Source organism: Enoplosus armatus, chromosome 12, assembly GCF_043641665.1.
Source record: "Enoplosus armatus isolate fEnoArm2 chromosome 12, fEnoArm2.hap1, whole genome shotgun sequence".
In the NCBI taxonomy this organism is placed as follows: domain Eukaryota; kingdom Metazoa; phylum Chordata; class Actinopteri; order Centrarchiformes; family Enoplosidae; genus Enoplosus; species Enoplosus armatus.
In genome coordinates, this window is record NC_092191.1 from 19995742 (window position 1) to 20015863 (window position 20122).

The 20122-nt window shown below is 44.2% G+C and overlaps 1 protein-coding gene across 1 annotated transcript in view; it reads right to left on the reverse strand.

The window, feature by feature from the left end:
* LOC139294069 (inositol polyphosphate-5-phosphatase A) overlaps nucleotides 1-20122 on the reverse strand; it is a 122974-nt gene that overhangs the window by 53732 nt on the left and 49120 nt on the right. Inside the window, exon 5 of the mRNA XM_070915845.1 lies at nucleotides 1714-1777. Coding sequence (XP_070771946.1) covers nucleotides 1714-1777 — 64 coding nt within the window. The remainder of the gene's footprint in view (nucleotides 1-1713; nucleotides 1778-20122) is intronic.

Consider the following 20122-nt stretch of genomic DNA (forward strand, 5'->3'; position numbering starts at 1 on the left):
GGAGGACGGAGAGAGAGAGAGAGAAGGGGAGCAGGTGGAGAAACAGAGCAAAGAAAAGGGAGAAAGACAGTTTATTGTTACAAACGTGGTTGGTTCATTTTTGGAGAGCCCATGTGTGAATCCTCTAAAACAATTACTGAGAGCCCGAGCAACGTTTGGCTTCCTCAGACAACTGCACCACCTGCTGGTCAGAGTGAGGAACATCTGTATTCAGCTGGGGAGCTGAGCGTGAGAGGTCACCACACAGGTAAAATAAAAAAGTATGCGTGTCTGTCTTTGATCTCACAGGAAGATGGCTGACGACCCTGAACATATCCTCAAGCAAAGTGCCTTGTCATGTCAGGACATTATTTACCGTAACATGAACATGAACATGAAAGAACTGGGCCAACCTGGAGCAATGCTTCTCCTTTTTACTTTGTACAGTACAGACAGCACATGTTGCATGTCTGTCTGTCCTCTCTTTGTATTCCTGAGGTTAAAGGGATTTTTTTTTTTTTTTTGTGGAGTGCTTCCTTATCCGAATCAAGAGAATCTAGAGGGTTGTACGTTCTGTTAAGTCTTCTGAGGCATGTTGGCGATTTGTGATTTCGGGGCGACATAAATACACAACCCATATTTGCGGAGGGACTCGATTAAATGTGTGTGAGGGAGAACTGGTGTCAGTTCGGGGTGTAACAACACACAACACAACATATCATGGCAACGGGATGGCAATATGAAACAAATCTGATCAGTTTTGTTCTTCAGTTTAGATGTGTATAAAAAAAACACTACTTCATTTCATACAGATTTGATGCTGAATGAGGGAACTTTGTGCTTCTTCCAGTTTGGTTTTGAACTGTTTGAGTATTAAACTGAGCTGTGAGGTGACTGTAATGTCAGTTCACTTTCAGTCTGCGTAGGAAGCTGGATTTCTCTAAAACCACAGCAAGAGTTCTTTTTCCACGGAAGACATTTTGACATGCCACAGTAGGTAATAATAAAATCAACTCGAAATGAATTCCATTTAGCTGCTTGTGCATGCTGGCTCACTGTCACCCTGTCATGGCTTGCTGGGACACTTGAATAGAACAGAGCCGGTGTTAATGTGATTAGCAACGTCTGTGCTTTTTCTAGTATGACAAGTCAAAATGGCCTCAAACAAAGCTACAGAGTTAGTTACAGCAGTTTATGTAATTCTGCCTTGAAATCAAATCTCTAAAGTACGTGTGTGTACATGGGGAGTGGTCCTCTCCCCTCACGACCCCTCCCCTGTCTTCGCCCTGTCCTTCACTGGGGTAACTGGTGCTAATGCTGACTTGGGTCTAATAGGAAACGAGGCGCCTCCACATCTATATCCCTCCTTTAATTAGCGCGGCCGCCGGACCCCGGGGCCCTCTGACACGGCAGGCTGATGAGACCGCCGTAACTGTCCAATAACCCGCCGCACACCATTACTGTAGGCCCGAAATCTTATGAATTAAATCCTAATATTAATAAGCATTACCATTCTGCCCCCCCACCCCCCCACCCCCTTTACATTATCCTCAAAGCCAATCTCAGCTCGCTGGTTTTGATGGAAGCGGGAATAGCCTGCAAATGGTTGTGTGTGACATGCAGGGGTGGGATGAAGGGGCCACGGTGTGAGGATTTCATTTCAAGACAGTGGTGGTGATGATGTATATGTGGAGGTGTGTTGTGGGGGGCGGGGGGAGGGGGGGGGGCACTCACCTTTGAAATCAAACTGGTGGATGTTTTTCAACGACTCGTGGATAAAGTAGAAACTCCCCAGAGCCTGCAAGAGGAAAAGTACTTGTGAGATTTGGAGATATTTACCATAAATGATTCCATTCTTTTTCCAAGACATTTGGACATTTTGCAAAAACTTCCAACCTGTTTAAGAGCTACAACTGAGCACATCATTTTCCTAGTTTCCAAGAACGCTGCTCATGGCCGTCTCACAATGCAGAGTGTGCAAAGGATTGACCTGACGTGAGAATGCTTGACTAATAAACTGGGCTACAAGTGCAGAGCCTCCCTCTTTAACACACTCCACAGCACACTACACACCATCAACTACACAACAACAGGTGCAACGTGCCCTCAGTACAGTACACTCAGCACAGTCTCTGTACGACCCCATTCTCGGGCTCAGAGTCGTCTAATGTGGCGAGTCAACAATTTAAGCTTTCAAAGGACACATTCAGATGGACTTTTGAATGAGCAAAGATCGACTTCAATAGGCTTAAAATCTTAATTTTCCCTGTGAACAATCAGGAAACTTTCCCAGTCGGGGGACAGGCCAATCAAAGTCTGTGGGAAGAAGTGAGAGTCGTGCAGAGGGGGATTTGATGCGGTTCACAGTCCACTACACTGCTTTCTGTTGCCCTCTTTACATTTAGGGCAAATGGAGGCAAAAGCTCAAGCTCAATCCCCTGTGTCTTTGAGATAGCAGACCTCTGGCTCGGGATAATTCTGAGTCTCCTTCCACTCTGCAGAGGGCGGTGAGGAACTTTCGCTACAGAGCGACCAAATGAAAACATAAGCGAGCGGAGAGCAAAAGACAAAGGGAGTTAGGCAGAATGCAGTGATAAGAGATAAGAGATCGTGGAAGGTGGGACTCTCAGGTACAGTCGAAGAAAGAGGAGCGACGAAGAGAGGTTGGACGGGTGCGATCGAAAGGAGGAGGAGACGTTTGTAGAAGAAAAGGCTCCGGGCGTGACGACGGATTTAGTCGGGAGGGTTTTCCTACCTTCCTCCTATTGAGGCCGGGCTCAGGCGCCTCTCTCCGGGCACGCTGGGAGAGAGTTTGGGCCGGGCCGCTGCATTATTTATGAGTGCCGGCACATCTTCAGATTAAACATTTGCTGATTTGTCAAAAGCACAAACATGAGGTCCTGCCCATCTCCTTGACATGTAAGTTCAGCCGGCGGGAAACACTGTCGCACATTTAATTGATGAGAACGGCGGCTGGTGACCCGAAACCCCCGCCGCGCTCCCCTCCCTCCCTCGTCCCTTCTCCTGCTCTGACGGAGGACAGAGAGAAAAGGGGGGGGGGGCGAGCATGTGAGGGGATGGCGTTGGGTGAAGGCAGGACTCAAGGTCACAGCTTCCCATTGCGAGAGGACGGCTTCCAGGAAGGCCCCCCGACACTTATTTGTGCTCGCTTGTCTTTATGTTCTCTTTCACCTCAAAGTGCCAACAACAGACTCGGAGACAGAGACAGATAGGACGACAGGCAGAGGGAGGGGGGGGGGGGAACGCTGCGGTTTGTCAAAATGGTGTCGCTATGCTAACTGCTGCTGTTTGTGTGAACATCTCAGTGGGCAGTAGAGTACAAATGACTATTTTCTAACATGACGCATAAAAAATATGAGGTATACTTCACTCTATTAGAAATTCTATTGTAGAACTGATATTTCTCTGGAAAGTCAATGTACTACTGTGGAAACAGTAAGTCAATTTATCAATTTGTTGAAAATGAACAGACCAAAATGTTAAGAACTGATCAATGGTTTATGTAAACGGATGAGAAAAAACGTCAAAGATTCACTGGCTCCACCTGCTCGAATATGAAGATTTTCTTCTATTTTCTGTTCGTATCGTGTTGTACATTCAATATCTTCGGGATTTACAGAGAACAAAGAAAAACAACTCTATCAAGATTTCACTTGGTGCTCTGGGTTATAATAATTTTTTATTAATAACAGTTTTAGCCCCAAAGGGAGTGCAGTCATTGGCTTAGAGAAAATGTGCAAACTTGATTTGTGATTACAGGGAGTCTTCAACAACTATAGTCTGCAAAATAAATAAATAAATAAAAAGAAAGAACTAACTAAAGAACTAAATGATTAAACCCTTCACTTTAATTCCAAACACAGTCTCTGCTGCAGTGGAAGCTGATCCCTCAACAGGCCCTCGATGCCGGAGACCACAAAAAAATAAAATGAATATGACATCAAACAAATCGGCATGAATCAATTTTCAGATAAATGATAAACAACTATGCTTAAGTGGCTATCCGTGTAATCGCAAAAAATCTACTTAACCCTCAACCCTAATAAATATTTATTTGACATCAGGGTCCAGAACCCGGCAGCTGCTCTGCTCTCTCTCTCCTCTGCCTCCCTGCTGCACTCTTCATGAAGAAGCTATTATATTAGCAGGGCGCAATTATCGCTGTCTCTGTTCTCACATTGATGATCATAAGAGCTGTAATATTAAAGATAGTTTCTTGGGTAACCAATGAATATCCAACCAGGATTTCGATGTTTCTTAAACACAAACTGGCACAAATTAATGCACTCCAATGTGCGCTTGTATAAGGGCTGTACGAGGAAATGAAACAGCGTGTCAGACAGCGGCTTTAGGCTCAACAGGAGGAGACAGAGAGACACTCAGTGAGCAGGTTAGGTTCACAGTGTTACCACAGTAACTGACACACTGACCCACAGTTAAAGTCAGCTGTGTTTCTGGAACTGAAAACCCAGAGTTTCCCTCATCTCAGGGTTAACTAACTCAGTTTTCACTAAACCCGCTTTCTGAAACAGGGTTATCAAATATATGTTGAATGTGTGTGTGTGTGTGTGTGTGTGTGTGTGTGTGTGTGTGTGTGTGTGTGTGTGTGTGTGTGTGTTCGTACAAGTGTGTAGTTGACATTTCCAAACCCCAGCAGATACGGGCTGAACAAGTCCCAATAGACTGGCTGGTGGAAAATAGAGACTTGAGAGCTTGCAGTACATAGCCTGCATACTTTGCTCCGCTGAATGCTTTATCGATACCGAGGGCTGCAAAAATTAGTTCTGGCCGGCGACGAGAAGCAGGAATTCGGTGACCTCTGAATAGATTTTCTGCGTTTAATGTGAAAAATGAGCCATAAAGCAAACATAAAAGTAATAATTTTTCTTCAAGGTCTCACCTCCAATCTGTGCTAAGGGAGAGTGGCCAGTCCCAGGAGAGCTGACACACACACACTCCAGTGTCACCACAGTGTCACTGTACAACTTCCGAGGGTAATGTTCTGCTGTCCCCCAGACGCTAGCAAAGTGCAGGCTTATGGGTTCGTGGAGCATGGCGACGAGCGTGTGTGTCCAATGAGGGTTTTAATAGGAAAGTAGATGATGCAGCCATAAAGCACTTCAGCAAGGGGGAACTGACTCAAAACATGTTCAAATTCTTTTCTTTCTTTTTCTTTTTAACTGTGTTCAGGTTGGATGCCTGCACTTTGTACACAGAATTTGCTCAATAAAATGTTGTAGTTTTCTATTTTAGATAGTTGTTCATTGCGGTAACAGAAGTTTCTTACACACCTGGGGATGAGTGTTAATTCTCCGTAAAAAAGAATAGGGTACCACTGTCCTGTGGGTCCTATAGTGAAGGTTTTAATTGAATTTAGAAGTAAAATGGTTAACTGAGACCATAGTATTGAGGGTTTTTTTTGTGTGTGTTTTGGGAGTGTTGCTATCCCAGTTCATAAGTCAAGTCAATTCTATTTCTACAGCCCAATATCACAAATTTACCTCAAGGGCGCTTCACAATGGGGAAAACGTGGAGGAAACCTCAGGAACAGAAGAGGGATCCCTTTTCGTCTTTGGTAAGCTCATCTTGCTTTTCATATTTTTTGGCAATGTTGGCACCTCATCCTGTCTCATTCCTGAGTTGAGTGTCTGGTACAGGTGGTGCTTTGTCAGCCTTTAGGCATAATTATGATTGGTTACAACTTGGGTCTTGTTTTTGCAGTTTTGGACATCATTCCAATCCATGTTAATCGGATTACACTGGGAACACGACGGACCGTGACATGTTTCGAGATCTCAGAAATGAACTGGATACAGTCGCAGTATTACTGACGGGACGGGTGGCCAAAACTATGAATATAAGACAAGTTGTACTAAAACAGAATTACCCTTTAACAGCGCTTCCTTTAAAGTGATACAGTACTCGCATCGTGATGGTGGTATCTCAATGTTGCGGCTACAGGCTCGTTATAGCCGCCTCAGAGAAATACCTCCTCAGGGTTTTCTGAGGCATTTTGCCCTCTAGACAGCGGAGACAAAATGGGCTGTTTTCCAGTTTATATCTCGTTGCTCAGAAATCCCTGGAGTCCCCTCATCTGTCAAATCACGAGTGATGCCACACTTCCACATAAACCTGCACATAGAAACATAACCACAAAAAAAACAACCTCACAAATGTAGCCCCCCCCCCCCCCCCACACACACACACACACACACACACACAGACTTATCGGAAAGGTCAATCAGATAAGCTGTCACGAAGAAATGGTGTTGCGATATATCAGAAACACATGCTATGTCAAAACAGCTTAGAGAAGGAGGCAGAGACATAAGCTCTGACTAATAGGTGCATAATAACCTCATTAGTCACTAAGGACCAGCATTCACACATGGCTACATTCTCAACATACTCCAAATCAAAGTGTCAAGGGTGAATCCTTCGGCAGACAATGGAACAGCGTGCTATGTGCTCTGACAGCTACTGAATGTAAGAACCCACATATCTATTTCAAGATCAGCCCTCTATGTCCCAGCAAGGGACCCATTGATATGCAGGCTCTGGGGCTAAAAGAGCACCTTCACGGGAGCCTCTCTGCACAAATCTCCAATACTGCACAAACAGCCTGTTTGTCATCCCCGGCAAGGAAAACACCGCGGCACAAAAGTGAGCAGCATCAATAGAGATGGCTTGCTTTTTCAGCCCAGAGATACAGATGGAGAAGCCTTAGTATTTTCTACCCCTCCTGAGCCCACCGCCCACCCCGGGCTGCCATATGTGTTTGCCAAGGCCCTCTCCCAGTGCCATTGATTGAGTATTCAGAGTATTGAGCCACAGTGTCTATTATTCATCGGCTGCCTGGAAGGCCTGACTGGATACACAGACAAAACTCTCATTAAAACTTCCTCTGTCACTTCCTGTGATTTGAAAGCGGCCCGAGTGTTGGAGCCATCCGTCACGTCCTGAAGGAGCCCTTGTCTCTGGGGTGTGTGTTTGTGTGTGTGTGTGTGTGTGTTGGTGGGGGGCATAGGTAAGGGACAGAGGGAGGGAATTAGACCATTCCAAGATATACTAAAAGGAAACATGTTAACATAAATTTACTTATTTATTTCACAGTAATTAAGATTTAAGTTAAGCTTACTCTCCGTAATGCTCTTCCACTGCCCCCATGAGGGACCTCATGAGCAGCCCTTGCAAGAAAATTGGTTTACATGGCAAAGCGGGACTAGTATTGATTCCTTACAATTAAAACAGGAACGGCAGATCCAGACCACCTGAACCTCATTTTGACTGGAATTGTGGCTACAGAGGATAATACTGAGCTGTAGCATCAGGATATGGTCAGATGAGGCCGCTTACACTGAAATGCTGTAATAATGTTTGCATCTGTGTGCTTACAAAACCAATAAGACAAAGAGTCTACAGACAAGCTAGCAGCTCTGCAAGACTGTAATGGTCACCAAACGTTTACAAAGGCCATCAACATTTCACTCTCACAAATGTCAACCTGCTGGTGGCGCTAGAGGAAATGTCAGGGGATCACCAAAATCATTAGGACTCATCTTCTGGGGACCATGAATGTCTGTACCAAATTTGGTGCCAATCCATCTTGTAGATGTTGGGATATTTCAAAGGATACGTGAAATCTACCCAACAGTTGTTTAGATATTTCTGTACGGACCAAAGTGAAGAACTGACCTGGCCAACCCTAGATCCACAATCAGAAACCACTGTATTTGCTACATTCCCCAAACCCCAACCTCCATCCATCCATTTATTGATTGTTAATTTCAAGTAAACCCCCCCCACGGCTGTATGGATCAGTTATGATACCTGTATTTTAGCTCTGTAGACTGTTTCCGGGCTTCCACTTCATTATTCTAAAATCTCCCAGAATGCAGAGCGACACGCGCTTGTGATTGATCTCAAAACCACTGATTTTATTTTCTTTTGAGGAAAATATTATGGATGGGTCTAAACAAGGCATAATTGGCCAAACCCACGGCAGCGCCTGACCTGCCAACAATCCAGACCCACTCCCAAGGTTGGCTGCCTCCCTGGGAAATATTGTGCATTAATTTCATTTAGTCTCCCCTCCAACATTCAATGGTAGAAGTTAATTAAATTGCTTGTCCATTGTGTTCATCCACTTACAAAGTTAATGATATTGTGCCGGGGAATTAAAGAGCGTTTTATAAAGCGCACGGGATGGGAGCTGGCAGGCACTACATTGCCCAGTTGAACCCTGTCAGTCGGCGGGCTTCTGGACCCCCTAATTAGCGGTGAAATGGATGCTTCCATCTGCCAATTTCCTGCCACGCTCATCAGTCGTGCAGTCGCTCCTCTAACCTGCCCGGCAGAGGGGTCTAAAGCAATAAAACCATCAGAGCAATGACATTCAACAAAAAAAAAAAGAAAAGAACAGTGAATACGCGGATACATGATATGACTCAGACTTTAAAAGAGCTTCTTTATAATGCCGGGGCTTTTTATTTTTTGCTCTAGACCACATCATTGGCTTCTTCAGCATAATCCAGATGGAAGAGTTTGATAACTTTGTTAAAAATGTTCGATACACACAGTACCAGCACCTTGCTTCTATTTTCAGAGTGGGTGGTTTTAATAAATGTCCTCTGATAAAGCAATAAGAAAGAAATGTGGAGGTGCACATTTTGATGTAAAACATGCTGTATACTTATAGGAAAGGTACATAACTCCAGTCCTAACTAAAAGGATAACAATCTAAATTCAATTCAATGCATCATTTCTGCACTGTTCCCATTTTCCAGTAAGGTAGCAGCGCCTGTTCCCTATGGAGAATGATTAATGCTCATATATATTCCAGCTGCATATTTACTAATACCATGTTGGTACTTCAGCAGCTTTTAACAAGAACATAAAAACAGAGGATCAAAGTAAATGGGATTACACCTGTGGGGCTTTTGCTGCTGTTGACCTCTTAAGGAGGCTGGGCAAAATGCCCTTTGCATGGGAGAACAGTCCATAAAATTCATGGTGGAAATGAATTAAATGAAGCCGTGGTCAGGGCGTAGCTTGACACAGGTACAACTTGCATATGAACTGCAGGCTCAAAAGCAGAAAGCAGCTAAAGCGACAGCCAGTGGTGTATAAGGCAAGGATTAGCTTGTTACGTTTCTCACAGTTTTCTTATACTACTCCCAGGAGATGTACATTTTGAGTTACAGCTTTTGAATTTTAAAGTATTAAAAGTAACAAGGGGTGATGCAGGTTAGCCAGATGAGGAAGGTTGTTCCGTCTGGTGTCAGTCATATATCAGGTAACAGGAAGCAAATGGAGTAACTGGAGGTGTGGAGTTTGAAAGAAGTGGGCATTTAAGAGGAAGGGAGGATCTAATGAGAGACGCCCTTGAGTTGCATTATGGGAAGTGCAGCAGTGCAGTGTTTCTGGAGATATCTCGGCCTCTGCTGCTTCGATTTTGACCATTCTGTTTTAAATCTTGTGAGCCCCCCAACTTCATGGAAAAGCAGCCCTAAATCTCCTGACTACTTAACCTTGAGCTACACTCTTAATCCAGAAATGTAGCGCTAACCACATTTTGAAAGATTAACCCTACGCCAGACACAGAATATCTACAGTACACACTGTTTTAACAGTATGGTTTGAATCACTTGAGTCTGAGCAGACACTTGAAGTAGTTAGTAACATACCATATTAAGTTTCCACCACTATTTCTTAATTGTCGATTAAGGATAGGGATTTCTTTCCCCAAGTACTCAGCTAATCGAATTTTAATTAGTCTAAAGACTGTCAAAAAATAGTAACTGCTTAGTTTATGAGATTAAACAAGGAAATCAGCCAAGTTTCATATTTTCACACTCATTACTGCATTTTCCAAATATGGTTTATATAATGTTTTTTGTTTTTTTTTACCAGCTCCTCTATATTAACTTTCGTTCTGGTCAAAAGGGTGCACACTGCATATTCAAAGGTTGCATTTAAAAAAAATTCAAGACAACTCGAAACACTTCCACCTGGTTATAGCTGGTGGAAACATTCTACATAACACCAGGGAAGTGGACCTATTCTAAGCTTTTCTAGGTCTACATAAGGCTCTGGCAGTGGACCTACATGTAATGTTGATGAAAAACTAAATCAAACGCCAAAATGCTTTGTTGATGTCACCTCATCTTAACTCGGAGATACTTGACAATATATTTCCAATGACTTAAGAGGTCATCAGGACCTTGTATGCATATATATATATATATATATATGATCTTCCATGTTTTAACCTAATTAAAGAGTAATGTCAGAGATGCTGATACTACTACACCACTATGTGTCATGCTCTGGTGAATTGCTGTTGACTAGAGCAGTTTAACAAGGTCACCCAACCCCATACTTTACACACACAGCTATGTTGAGATTGTTCTGTAACTTCATAATAAAGCTCAGGTCAAAACACTGCAGTGCACAATTTAATCAAGACACAACCACAACTAGTACTAAAACAGGATGTAACATTCACTCAATGACAAACAGTGAAGAGCAATATGTGGGACAATTATAGTTCTAAAGGGACATTTTTACAATGTCTGTCCCCGCTAACAAGGTCAACTTCTCAAGCGTAAGTGTATCAGACATCTGCAATTGAGCATGAAAAGACCTTTCTTCTTTCTTCACAGGAAAACAATCTTTTGAAAGCAATCTTCAAATAAACCGTTGATCTTAAGAGGCCAGCACGGTAAGTGGCCACTTTCTTTAAATAACTAACTACGCTGTCCAGGCTTCAAATCATCGTTTTAAAAGGGGATACGAAGATGATGAATATTTGCCTTATTAGATTGTTCCCACAGATGAAAAATCAAAGTCTGAACAATTGAGGTATCCATTAGTAATTAAAGTGACATTACCTCCTCTCTATTTTCTCAGGCCACTGCTTGGTTGCCAGAGCCATTATTCAATTGTTTCGGATGCTGGGGGATAAAATGCCTTTAATATACTTATGCTCATTAATGTAAATCATATTTGGCTATGGATGTCCAATAATCAAAAAGAATATTTCAACTTGTAATTCCCCATCTGTAAAAGTATTCCCATTAGGGGAAGAGGTCCATGCAAATGACAGGTCTTTGAGCTCATTGATTTTTTTTCCTTTTTTTTTTTTTTCATCTCTGCATTTCGGAAAGGCCGCTAATGTTGTCATGGACTGTTCATCAATCTATATTATTATCTGATTTAATATTATGCCTATTCATGTGGCCTCATTTGTGAACGAATTGATTGAATTAGGATCATACAGGCTGTAGAGAGAATGGATGCAATATCATTTTAACTGATCGCTGTGGTTGGATGAAGACCAGTTTGAAAAGTTTGTGATATTGGATGAACGCAAAACTTGTTTACTTGCCATTAATGAGCACTTCGTTTTTTTAATTTACTTTAAACATTTTACTGCATTTGTAGAGGTGAAGTGTGCACATGTGTGTGACCAGTGACACAAGCAACTTTCGATGTCAAATAATCAGTATTGAGCAAACTCAACTCCCCCTGAGGACACTGGGATAGCTGTCAGAGCTGTGATGTCAGCTGGAAAAGTAATCAATCAGCTTCTGTCCAGAGGTAGCTTTGATTCTGTCCCTGTCCCACGCTGCCCGTGGTTCGCTCATGTGGCCTTGTAATGACAAAGTGGCATCCTTGGCTGCCCAATGAGATACAGCTCTATTGCAGAGTGCCATAATGAAATATATCAGTTTGCCGCATCTTAGTGGCATTACTTTGTCACTTGTGAGAAGAATTTATCAGGAAGGTCCTCATTTCTCTGTATCAAGAGCCCTTCCTCCTCCCTTAGTACAAACACAACTCTTCCTAAATGAAGGCAACATCGTCTAGATCATGAGCCATCTCGTGAAACATCTATAAAATATGACAGCTTCCACGGCACAGGGACAATCGATGGTCTACAGTGTCTCCTCGGGCCCTGAGGCTCGAGAGCGCTCCTCTGAAGATCAAGCCGAGAAGTCACCCCATCAGAGCAGAGGGTTCAGTTTTGAGGGTGCGCTCAGAAAAATCATTTTTCCCCCCCCAATGTATAAAAAAAATAAGCAGCTTTCTGTCTGGGTATGAGCAGAGGCGTTCTCGGAGCACAACAGTGACCACGGGACCGTGAAGCTTTAGAGGAGTCTGCAAAAACACACGCAGCGGCTCGTCTCAGGCTAAGACGCCCGTCCGGTGGCTCTTTGTGGCCTTCTTTGTCTTTATGTAAAAACCAATGCTCGCCAATGATGTGTTATGTAAAATTCCCAGAGGCTTGATTTAAATGGTTGGATATCCTCCATGCTAGCTTAGTTATACTCCAGTGCATCGCCCCTAAGAGCACACGGACGCTGCATGAAAAGCAAATGTAAATGCAGCCTCAGCTTCTTAGATAACCAGAAATTATGTCATGGTGTTTTTTCCTCTTATTGTATTATTATAATAATAAATAAAAAAGAGCGAACAACGGAGGACTTTTCTTGCGCAGATGTTTCTTTTTATCGGTACAATCGCAGCATCCGGCCTCTCCCGTGGCCCCTCTTAAAAGACAGCTTTAAGATGCGAGTGAGCAGAGGTCCTGTGCCAGGGGCAAGAGTGGCAGCAAACCCACGTCTGCTCTCCTGTAAATATCACACCCACAGAAATGTGGAAAGAAAAAGAGGATTTGGAGGGGCCCATGCAGGTCTGCAACAAGGCCCCTGGGTCGCCCCCCTTTGAGTGCTCGACAGATGACCAGGTGGTACTGTATTGTATGTCATTAGGTCACGTGTCAGTAGAGAAGAATACGCAATGTACAGTACATCTGTTACAGCTGAGAACTAATTTGACTCAACACTAGACATGACGCTGGCTTTGCAGGTGGCATCATGAAGATTTAGCGGAGCAGTGGCTGTGCACAAACAGGGGCTCAAAATGAACAACCAAGCTTTCTTTGAGTTGTGTAGGTGAATTACCTACCGATACTATATCAATGCATCTATGGGAAACTGTAGAGTACTTTTTCATGAAACGTCTTCTAAACAGATGTCTTTAAGTGTTCCTTACCACCAGAACTCAAAATGCTCCACAAATGGGACCATTTTAAATCTAAAAGAGGGATCAGACATGTAGTTGTAAACACGTGTTTATGGTATTTGTATTGTAATACTGTTTATGTTGTTTAGTAAGTGTGTAAAGGCCCATTTATATTCGTGCTTTCCAATTTAATTTCCAGTTTTGCCCAAAAGCTTTGAACCTCCAGAATGATATATCAGCTGAGAGCACTATAGATGCTCTATATCAACAATTATCCACACATTTCTATACGCTCACTCCACTGATTTATCTTCCTAAAGTCTCCAAGACCCAGACTCACTACACAGAGGCTATATGGTTCAGATCTCTGTAGCTCAGCATTCTGAGAAATGCTTCATTTCCAGTTGGCCAAAGAGTGCTTTGAAAAGTGTTGTTTTTTTTCTTTTCAGAAATGTAATTAGGCAGTTAAAATTAAGAGCTTGAATTTAACTGAAAGAGCATAACATCCAATCTAATTAGAGGGCTCTTTAATGAGTTGGAAATTAGCTACAGCGTGGTGCACACAGGGCGCCATTGTGCCTTGAACTTGTGCAGGGACCCTGCTGACTGGGTCACCCTTTGTGTTAGATTGGTTCCCACTTGGGAAGCATTACTCACTGAAATATGGTTATGCTTTGCTTTATGCCTTTACAAGACCTTTAGAAGACCCCACTTGGATATGTTCTGAAGTGAAGTTTGAAATGAATAGTCCTTTTACCTAAAATGCAAGTGTTTCTCTGCCATCAAGCTGCCGCCGAGGCAACAAACAGAAGAACGTACAACATAAAGCAAGGGCAACAAACTCAACCAACATCGGGGGCGAGTGAGTGTAGTCAATAAATGAGCCTATATATTTGCTTGGTCAATCATAGGAGATGCATTTCGGTGTGTGCATGAAACAGCACAGAGACAATACATCATAAGCTATTGCGCGCTCCGCCCTCAAACAAACCCACAGTTTGTGGTTTCATCAGGCAGACTGTGGAGGTCCCGTGACATCAGGCTGCCTTTTTCGTTTGCCCAGCACCGCCCCTCATCTGCTGAAGCCCGTCTACCTCTGACCTCCAGAACCTCACAGCGACTGCATTAATTTTCCTAACAAAAATCAATCGGCCCGAGGAATGGGACAAGGAGGAAGGCCCTCGTTATTGCGCCGGGCAGGACACACCCTCTGACTGGGAGTGTACGGCTGTTTTTATAGGTAATAGTTTAACAGGGGGTGGTGGCTAGGGGACAAAGGGATTGCTCATTTCCCCTGACCCCACAGATGAGTCATTCCAAATAAACTTACACGTTCCCCATTTAATATCGAAAAATGAGGCCTTGAGACAATTTGGGGATTATTTGTGGTGAGTTTGTTCTGTGTTAATCAAAAACGGGGGAAGCATATGAGATTAATTTGTTTGAAAAGATGGCACTGGAGTGTTGAGGCTTGAGAAGGAAAATAATGCATTCAGTCAAGGGCAAGAGAGGGCATATGACTGAAAATTCCCAGCCATGTGGCGGTTTCATTTTTGTTTGTCTATTTATATGCTGGCTCGTCGAACAGACTCTCAAACATTCCCCAAAATCAGATTAGGAAATTATGAGCCCTATAATTAACCGGCTGTTTCAGTCGAGAGCTTCGGCTTCCTATTTCCTAATGAAGAGCGAGTGAAAAATGATTTAATAATGCTACAAATGTGCTTTATGAGCTATTAATATGTAGTACATAACATAAACATGACAACAATATTGGCTACACATTTAAAGATCTGAATAAAGTGTCCATGGTGGCCAGAGTATAGAGTTATGACAGTTAAAGAGGAAAGGCAGGCGCTGCATGGAGAGCTTGTGATGCCATTACTCTGACAGCAAGCGGGAGATCATCAGCCTGGGCAGGGAGGTGGAGTGACTGTGTGTGTGTGTGTGTGTGTGTGTGTGTGTGTGTTTAAAATGGCCTATGTGTTTAAAATGTGCTGCACAATACCTGCTAATTCTATTAAGTGCTCCTGTGGTGTGGCTGTGTGGTTATGGGTTGATGTAAATGGACGGCTGGTTGACTAAACAATGCAATAGCATTAGAATAAGGTGATTGGATGACAGAGTGGAGTAGAAGGCCCGAGCCCAGCCACCTCGGGCCTTGCCAAGTCCATTACGTGTATTGGAGACATCTTGATATCCGTCACGGGGAGTTGCCAGCCAAGAGAGAGAAGAGGTTGTTGTTTTTGTTTAGCCTTCATCGTCAAGATGGCTTCCACCTCGCGGCGTCCAGGCGAAGGTAATGCAATCAAATGAGGACCTCACAAAACAACCCCGCCCGCCCCTCCTTTCAATCTGCTCCGGGACCTTTGGGCTGTTTTAGGAAACACTGGTAGTCAACGGGCTCAAGGACAAGCATAGACTTGAGTTCTGTTTTTGACTTTGCCACCGAGCCATTGCGGTCTGATTTCATGATGCCTTTCCATAAATTATTTAGAAAGCTCTGGACAGCCCAGAGTGCAGAACAACAAAACAAAGTTGGGGATGAAGAGGAGAGCATGCAACACGGACCGCGAGTACAGCTGCGACAACATATTACCGCCGTAACATATGGAGTTACCGCCATGATCGCTGCGGGTCGTCCAGTATATCTGGTTACATTTATACTACGGCCACTGACAACTCTAGGCTCTTACTGGCCAGCAGGTGTCCGTTAATTACCAGTTACCAGACAGTATCAAACTGTAAGATATTAGTAAATAGCTGCTCAGTTAAGGAGAGGGATTCTAGGACTCTTCATGAATTTGACACTTTTACCATCCGAGTTGTACGTCCACTATCCTGATTGGTGATTATCCCTTCCCTTTCTGTCTTTGTTCATTTTATCATCTGTCACACGTTCTATTTTTGCACTGCATGCAACTGCATTTACATAATGTACTTCCCTCCTGTGTCTGCACACAGCCTTGGCTTTATTCTTATCCCGGCCCCTCACTCTAAGAGCCAGTCATTAAACACACTTGTGGAGTGTGATTGTTGAGTGTGCTCATTGGAGACAGGTGTCAAGAGGTTGTTTCTACTGCTGTAATTACCCCACAACACAGCGCTTACCACAGCAGCCGCAGGCTTTCTTCAAACTGGGGGAGAAATTGCTTGGATTTAATGTAACGATTTTTGGCCCTGATATTAACCAGCTGTGCGTGACACCGGGCTCCGGCGAGGAGATCAATTCCCCAGGAAGGTGGCGTCTTCTTCAGACGGGCCGGTGAGCCGGGATGAGAGGGACAATCACGGACCGGCACTTCTACCACTGTGGGGGGATGTTTGGATTAGAGGCGAGGTGGTTCGCTGCAGGTGTCTCACCCCTGCTCCCTCTACACCCTAACACCCCCCTCTCATGCCACTCCCTCCTTCTGTACATGATACCTGGTGTGGGGGCAAGGTGCTCCCGGAGGAGGGAGGGGATATATATATGTACACTTAGGCAGGAGAAAGGTCAGGCGGGCTGAATGCGGCAGGCAAACAGGCAGTGGGGGTCTGGGGGCCTGGGGATGAATCACAGGAGAATTGGTGCATGGCAGTGAATGAATAACCCGCCATGGCTCCCCAAACCCCATTATTTCCCTCCTTCTCCAGCGGGGCCTGAAATTCATGTCTGCGCATGCTGCCAGTTCATTAGGGGGAGGATGTCATTCCTCTTCTGGCTGCGGCAGGACAGGCCAGGCGGGCCCCAGGAGGACCCGGCCCTGTTTAATTCCACATCAACCGCTCCACTGAGGGCCTTAATCTCTGCTTGTGTGATCAATACTATATCAGTGTAAATTAAAATGACAATTTTAAAGTAATTAAGCCTGTTAATGCTCGATTCAAATGTCATTATTTGCACGAGGAGAGGCAGATGGCTGGATGTGTATACTATTTGTGCGTGAAGGAGGGGTTTTTTTTTTGGGGAGGGGGGTAAATTACAAGCCATGTCCACAGTGACAGGTAAAGCGCTTTAACTGGCACAGCCCAATGTTACCGCCGCCGCCGCCGCCACCAAAAGGAGGGCTTAACAAAAGCAGATTAACTCTCCACCCATGCCGGCCCACAGACCTCTCCAATTTCAGAGGAGGATAACCCAATTGCCGAAATCTGATTTGTACAACCAAACCCAATTACGGCCATATTAGATGAGAAGTGGCAGGGAGAGAACGCTCGCCGAGGGAGGCAGGAAAAATAGAGGGGGCGGGGGAGGTGGGGTAGGGTGCGGGGGGGGGGGAGAAACGTTACACAATAAAAATGCACTTAACTATAGAATGAAGCCCAGCAGTAATTGTGTGATTCGATTATTTTTGTCTCCCTCCTCACTCCGCTTTTGAAAGGCTATTTAGAGTCATTGTTAGAGTGAAATAAATGGGGCCCAACGTTAACCTTGTCCCTGTGTGTGTGTGTGTGTGTGTGTGTGTGTGTGTGTGTGTGTGTGTGTCCTGTCTCATGTGAAGTGAGGTGATGTGTAAGTGAAAAGGAAATGAAATGATCACATTGTTGGTTGTTATTATGACAGGCTCGCGGCCCACAGCCGGTGACCCTGCACTCCTCTTAGACCAGATCCACCAATTACACCCAATCACACCGGTTAGGGGCCACACAGGGGCCCGACAAGCGCACTTCCTCCTGCAACTGTTGCCCTGTGGAGACGGTACCTAACGTCATTAAGAATCAGACCTGCAGTTTCCACTTTCTGTTTCTTCATTTTGCTCAGTGCTCTCTAACACACACGCCTATTCTAAACCACAACGAAAGGGACAGCAATGATATGAACTGCCACTGGTGACGAGCAGTCCACCTCACGAGTCAGTCTAATGAAGCAGCTCACAGAATGTCCCTCAGCTGAAAAGGCCCATATCTCACAATTAGCGGCGAACAAGTCACGTGGTGACAAAACAACAGGAAGTGTAGTGATTAAAAGGAGGTCATTAGCAGCGCAGTATAGATCCGTCATGGATGTGTCCGTCACTGCTCAGCTCATTCAGCAGGAAAAAGTAAAAAAAAAAAAAAAAAAAGCTGTCACATGACAGAATCATTCTGCGACGCTGTCGTCACCGAGGTTGAACCACCCGTGGCGGTTAGAGGAAATGGCCTGAAGGTGCAGTTATTTGGCAGCTCTACAGCAAATGTCCCACAGCGGTGTGACTGCTCGTTCAGATGAATGATGCGAATAGCCTGAATGCTAATTATTATTGATATGCACCATCTTTATCCCACATGATCAGCATTTAGGATGTGGGTGTCGGTTTAGAAACATTTCAATCAACAATCAGATAGCTAGTTAATTTTTTCCCTAAATGAAGTGAACATGATATTGTGAGCTATTAAACCTCTGAAATGTGACTGACTGACTGACTTTATCACAAAGTCTGCAGCGGTACAGCTAGGACCCGAAGCACTGCCCTCAGTGGTGCAGCTCCATGAATTATTAAATACATGCCAATAGTGAACAGATAGAAAGCATCCCGGCTGAAAAACAAGGGCAACCTGTGGGTATTTAATTAGCAGGGTGGGTGCTCCCATGCATGCCTGATCATGCAGGGTAAAGGACACCCAGGGGCTGGAGAAACGCTTGGCACTGTATTGGTTTGCATCCAAGCTGTCCGATCCATCATGCTGTCTGTTGACTGGTGTTTGCAGAGCCAGCCCTTATTAATTATCAGCTCATTTGGAGAGGGAGGGAGGGAGGGTGGGGTGGGAAGGGGGGTAACAAGGGTAGGGTGTGGGCGGTAGGTGCTAGGTCCTCTTTCATCATTGTAAGCAATCGCTCCAAGAGAACTCTACTGAGAGTGATTAAGGTCAATGTGGCCTGACACGCTGGATGTCTCCTGCAGGCGAGGAGGTGTGGATGCCCCGGGGGGTGGAGACGTGGGAGGCGAATGCGTAAGCTGTAGGTATCTGATCCACATTGCTGTATCCTATAGCCTCAGTGATAGCATTATAGTGATGGGCTCTCAGCCTAGAGGGTTGAATACACTCACCTAACTCAGAGAGACAAACACTAAAATCCCTTTGACGCAGTGTAACAGACGCTTCCACTCAGTGAAACAAATCACTGCTGCCTGTTTAAATGTTGTCCACACTTGCTTAAATATTTAGATCTCGCAGCTCTTTAAAGACTTCAAACTGCGGCATAATATAAGAAGTCTATAAATCTAGCAGGCAGCAAGAGAACCGCACCTCTCAGAGCAATGCTGGTTGTACCGGGCAGCTTTCAGGTATCCATGAAAAAGAGAACTCGTGCTCAGCATCTCTGCTAAATGTATCTATTCAAACAACGCTTTAAAAAAAAAAAAAGTATCTGGATGGTCTATATTTCTCAATACGCACGGTGTGATGACATGAGGTATGATCATGTTGCCTTGTGCCTTGAAAGTCAGTCTTTTTCAGCCCAAATTCCCTCTTTGTCGTTCCCTGGATAATGTTCGTAATACAAAAGGAGCAGTTTTGTGCAAAAAAAAAAAATTTAGACTGAAGCAAGCCTCTGCTGACACGTCAAGACCAGAGCTGCTTTTGAGAGTGAAAGAGAGTTAGTCGCCAACTATTTTGATAATTGATGAATCGATTCAGTCATTTTCCAAGCAAAACTTGGAATTTTCCAAGCAAAACTTGGTTTGAACAGCAAAACTGTTCAAACGGTTCCAGCTTCTTAAATGTGAGGATTTGCTGCTTTTCTTTGTCGTTTGTGACAGTAAATTAAGAGTCTTTGGGTTTTGGACTGCTGGTTGGACAAAAGAAGCGATTTCAAGGCGTCACTTTTGTGATGAGGTTTTTTTCCACAATTGTTTGACATTTCATAGACTGAACGATTTATTGATGAATCGTGACCGTAATCGTCGGATCGATAATCGATAATGAAAACAATCGTTAGTCGCAGCCCTGGTCAACACTCATGTCACCAGCGCTGGTCTCAACACATCTACATAAACATGTTGACATGCACTGACAGGTGGACACTATATTTCAGTTCAGATTACATGGAAACATTAACACTATTAACACTATTAACACCTCCCACAGCAATAACCAGTGGTGGAAAATAGTATTAATACATTTGATCTAG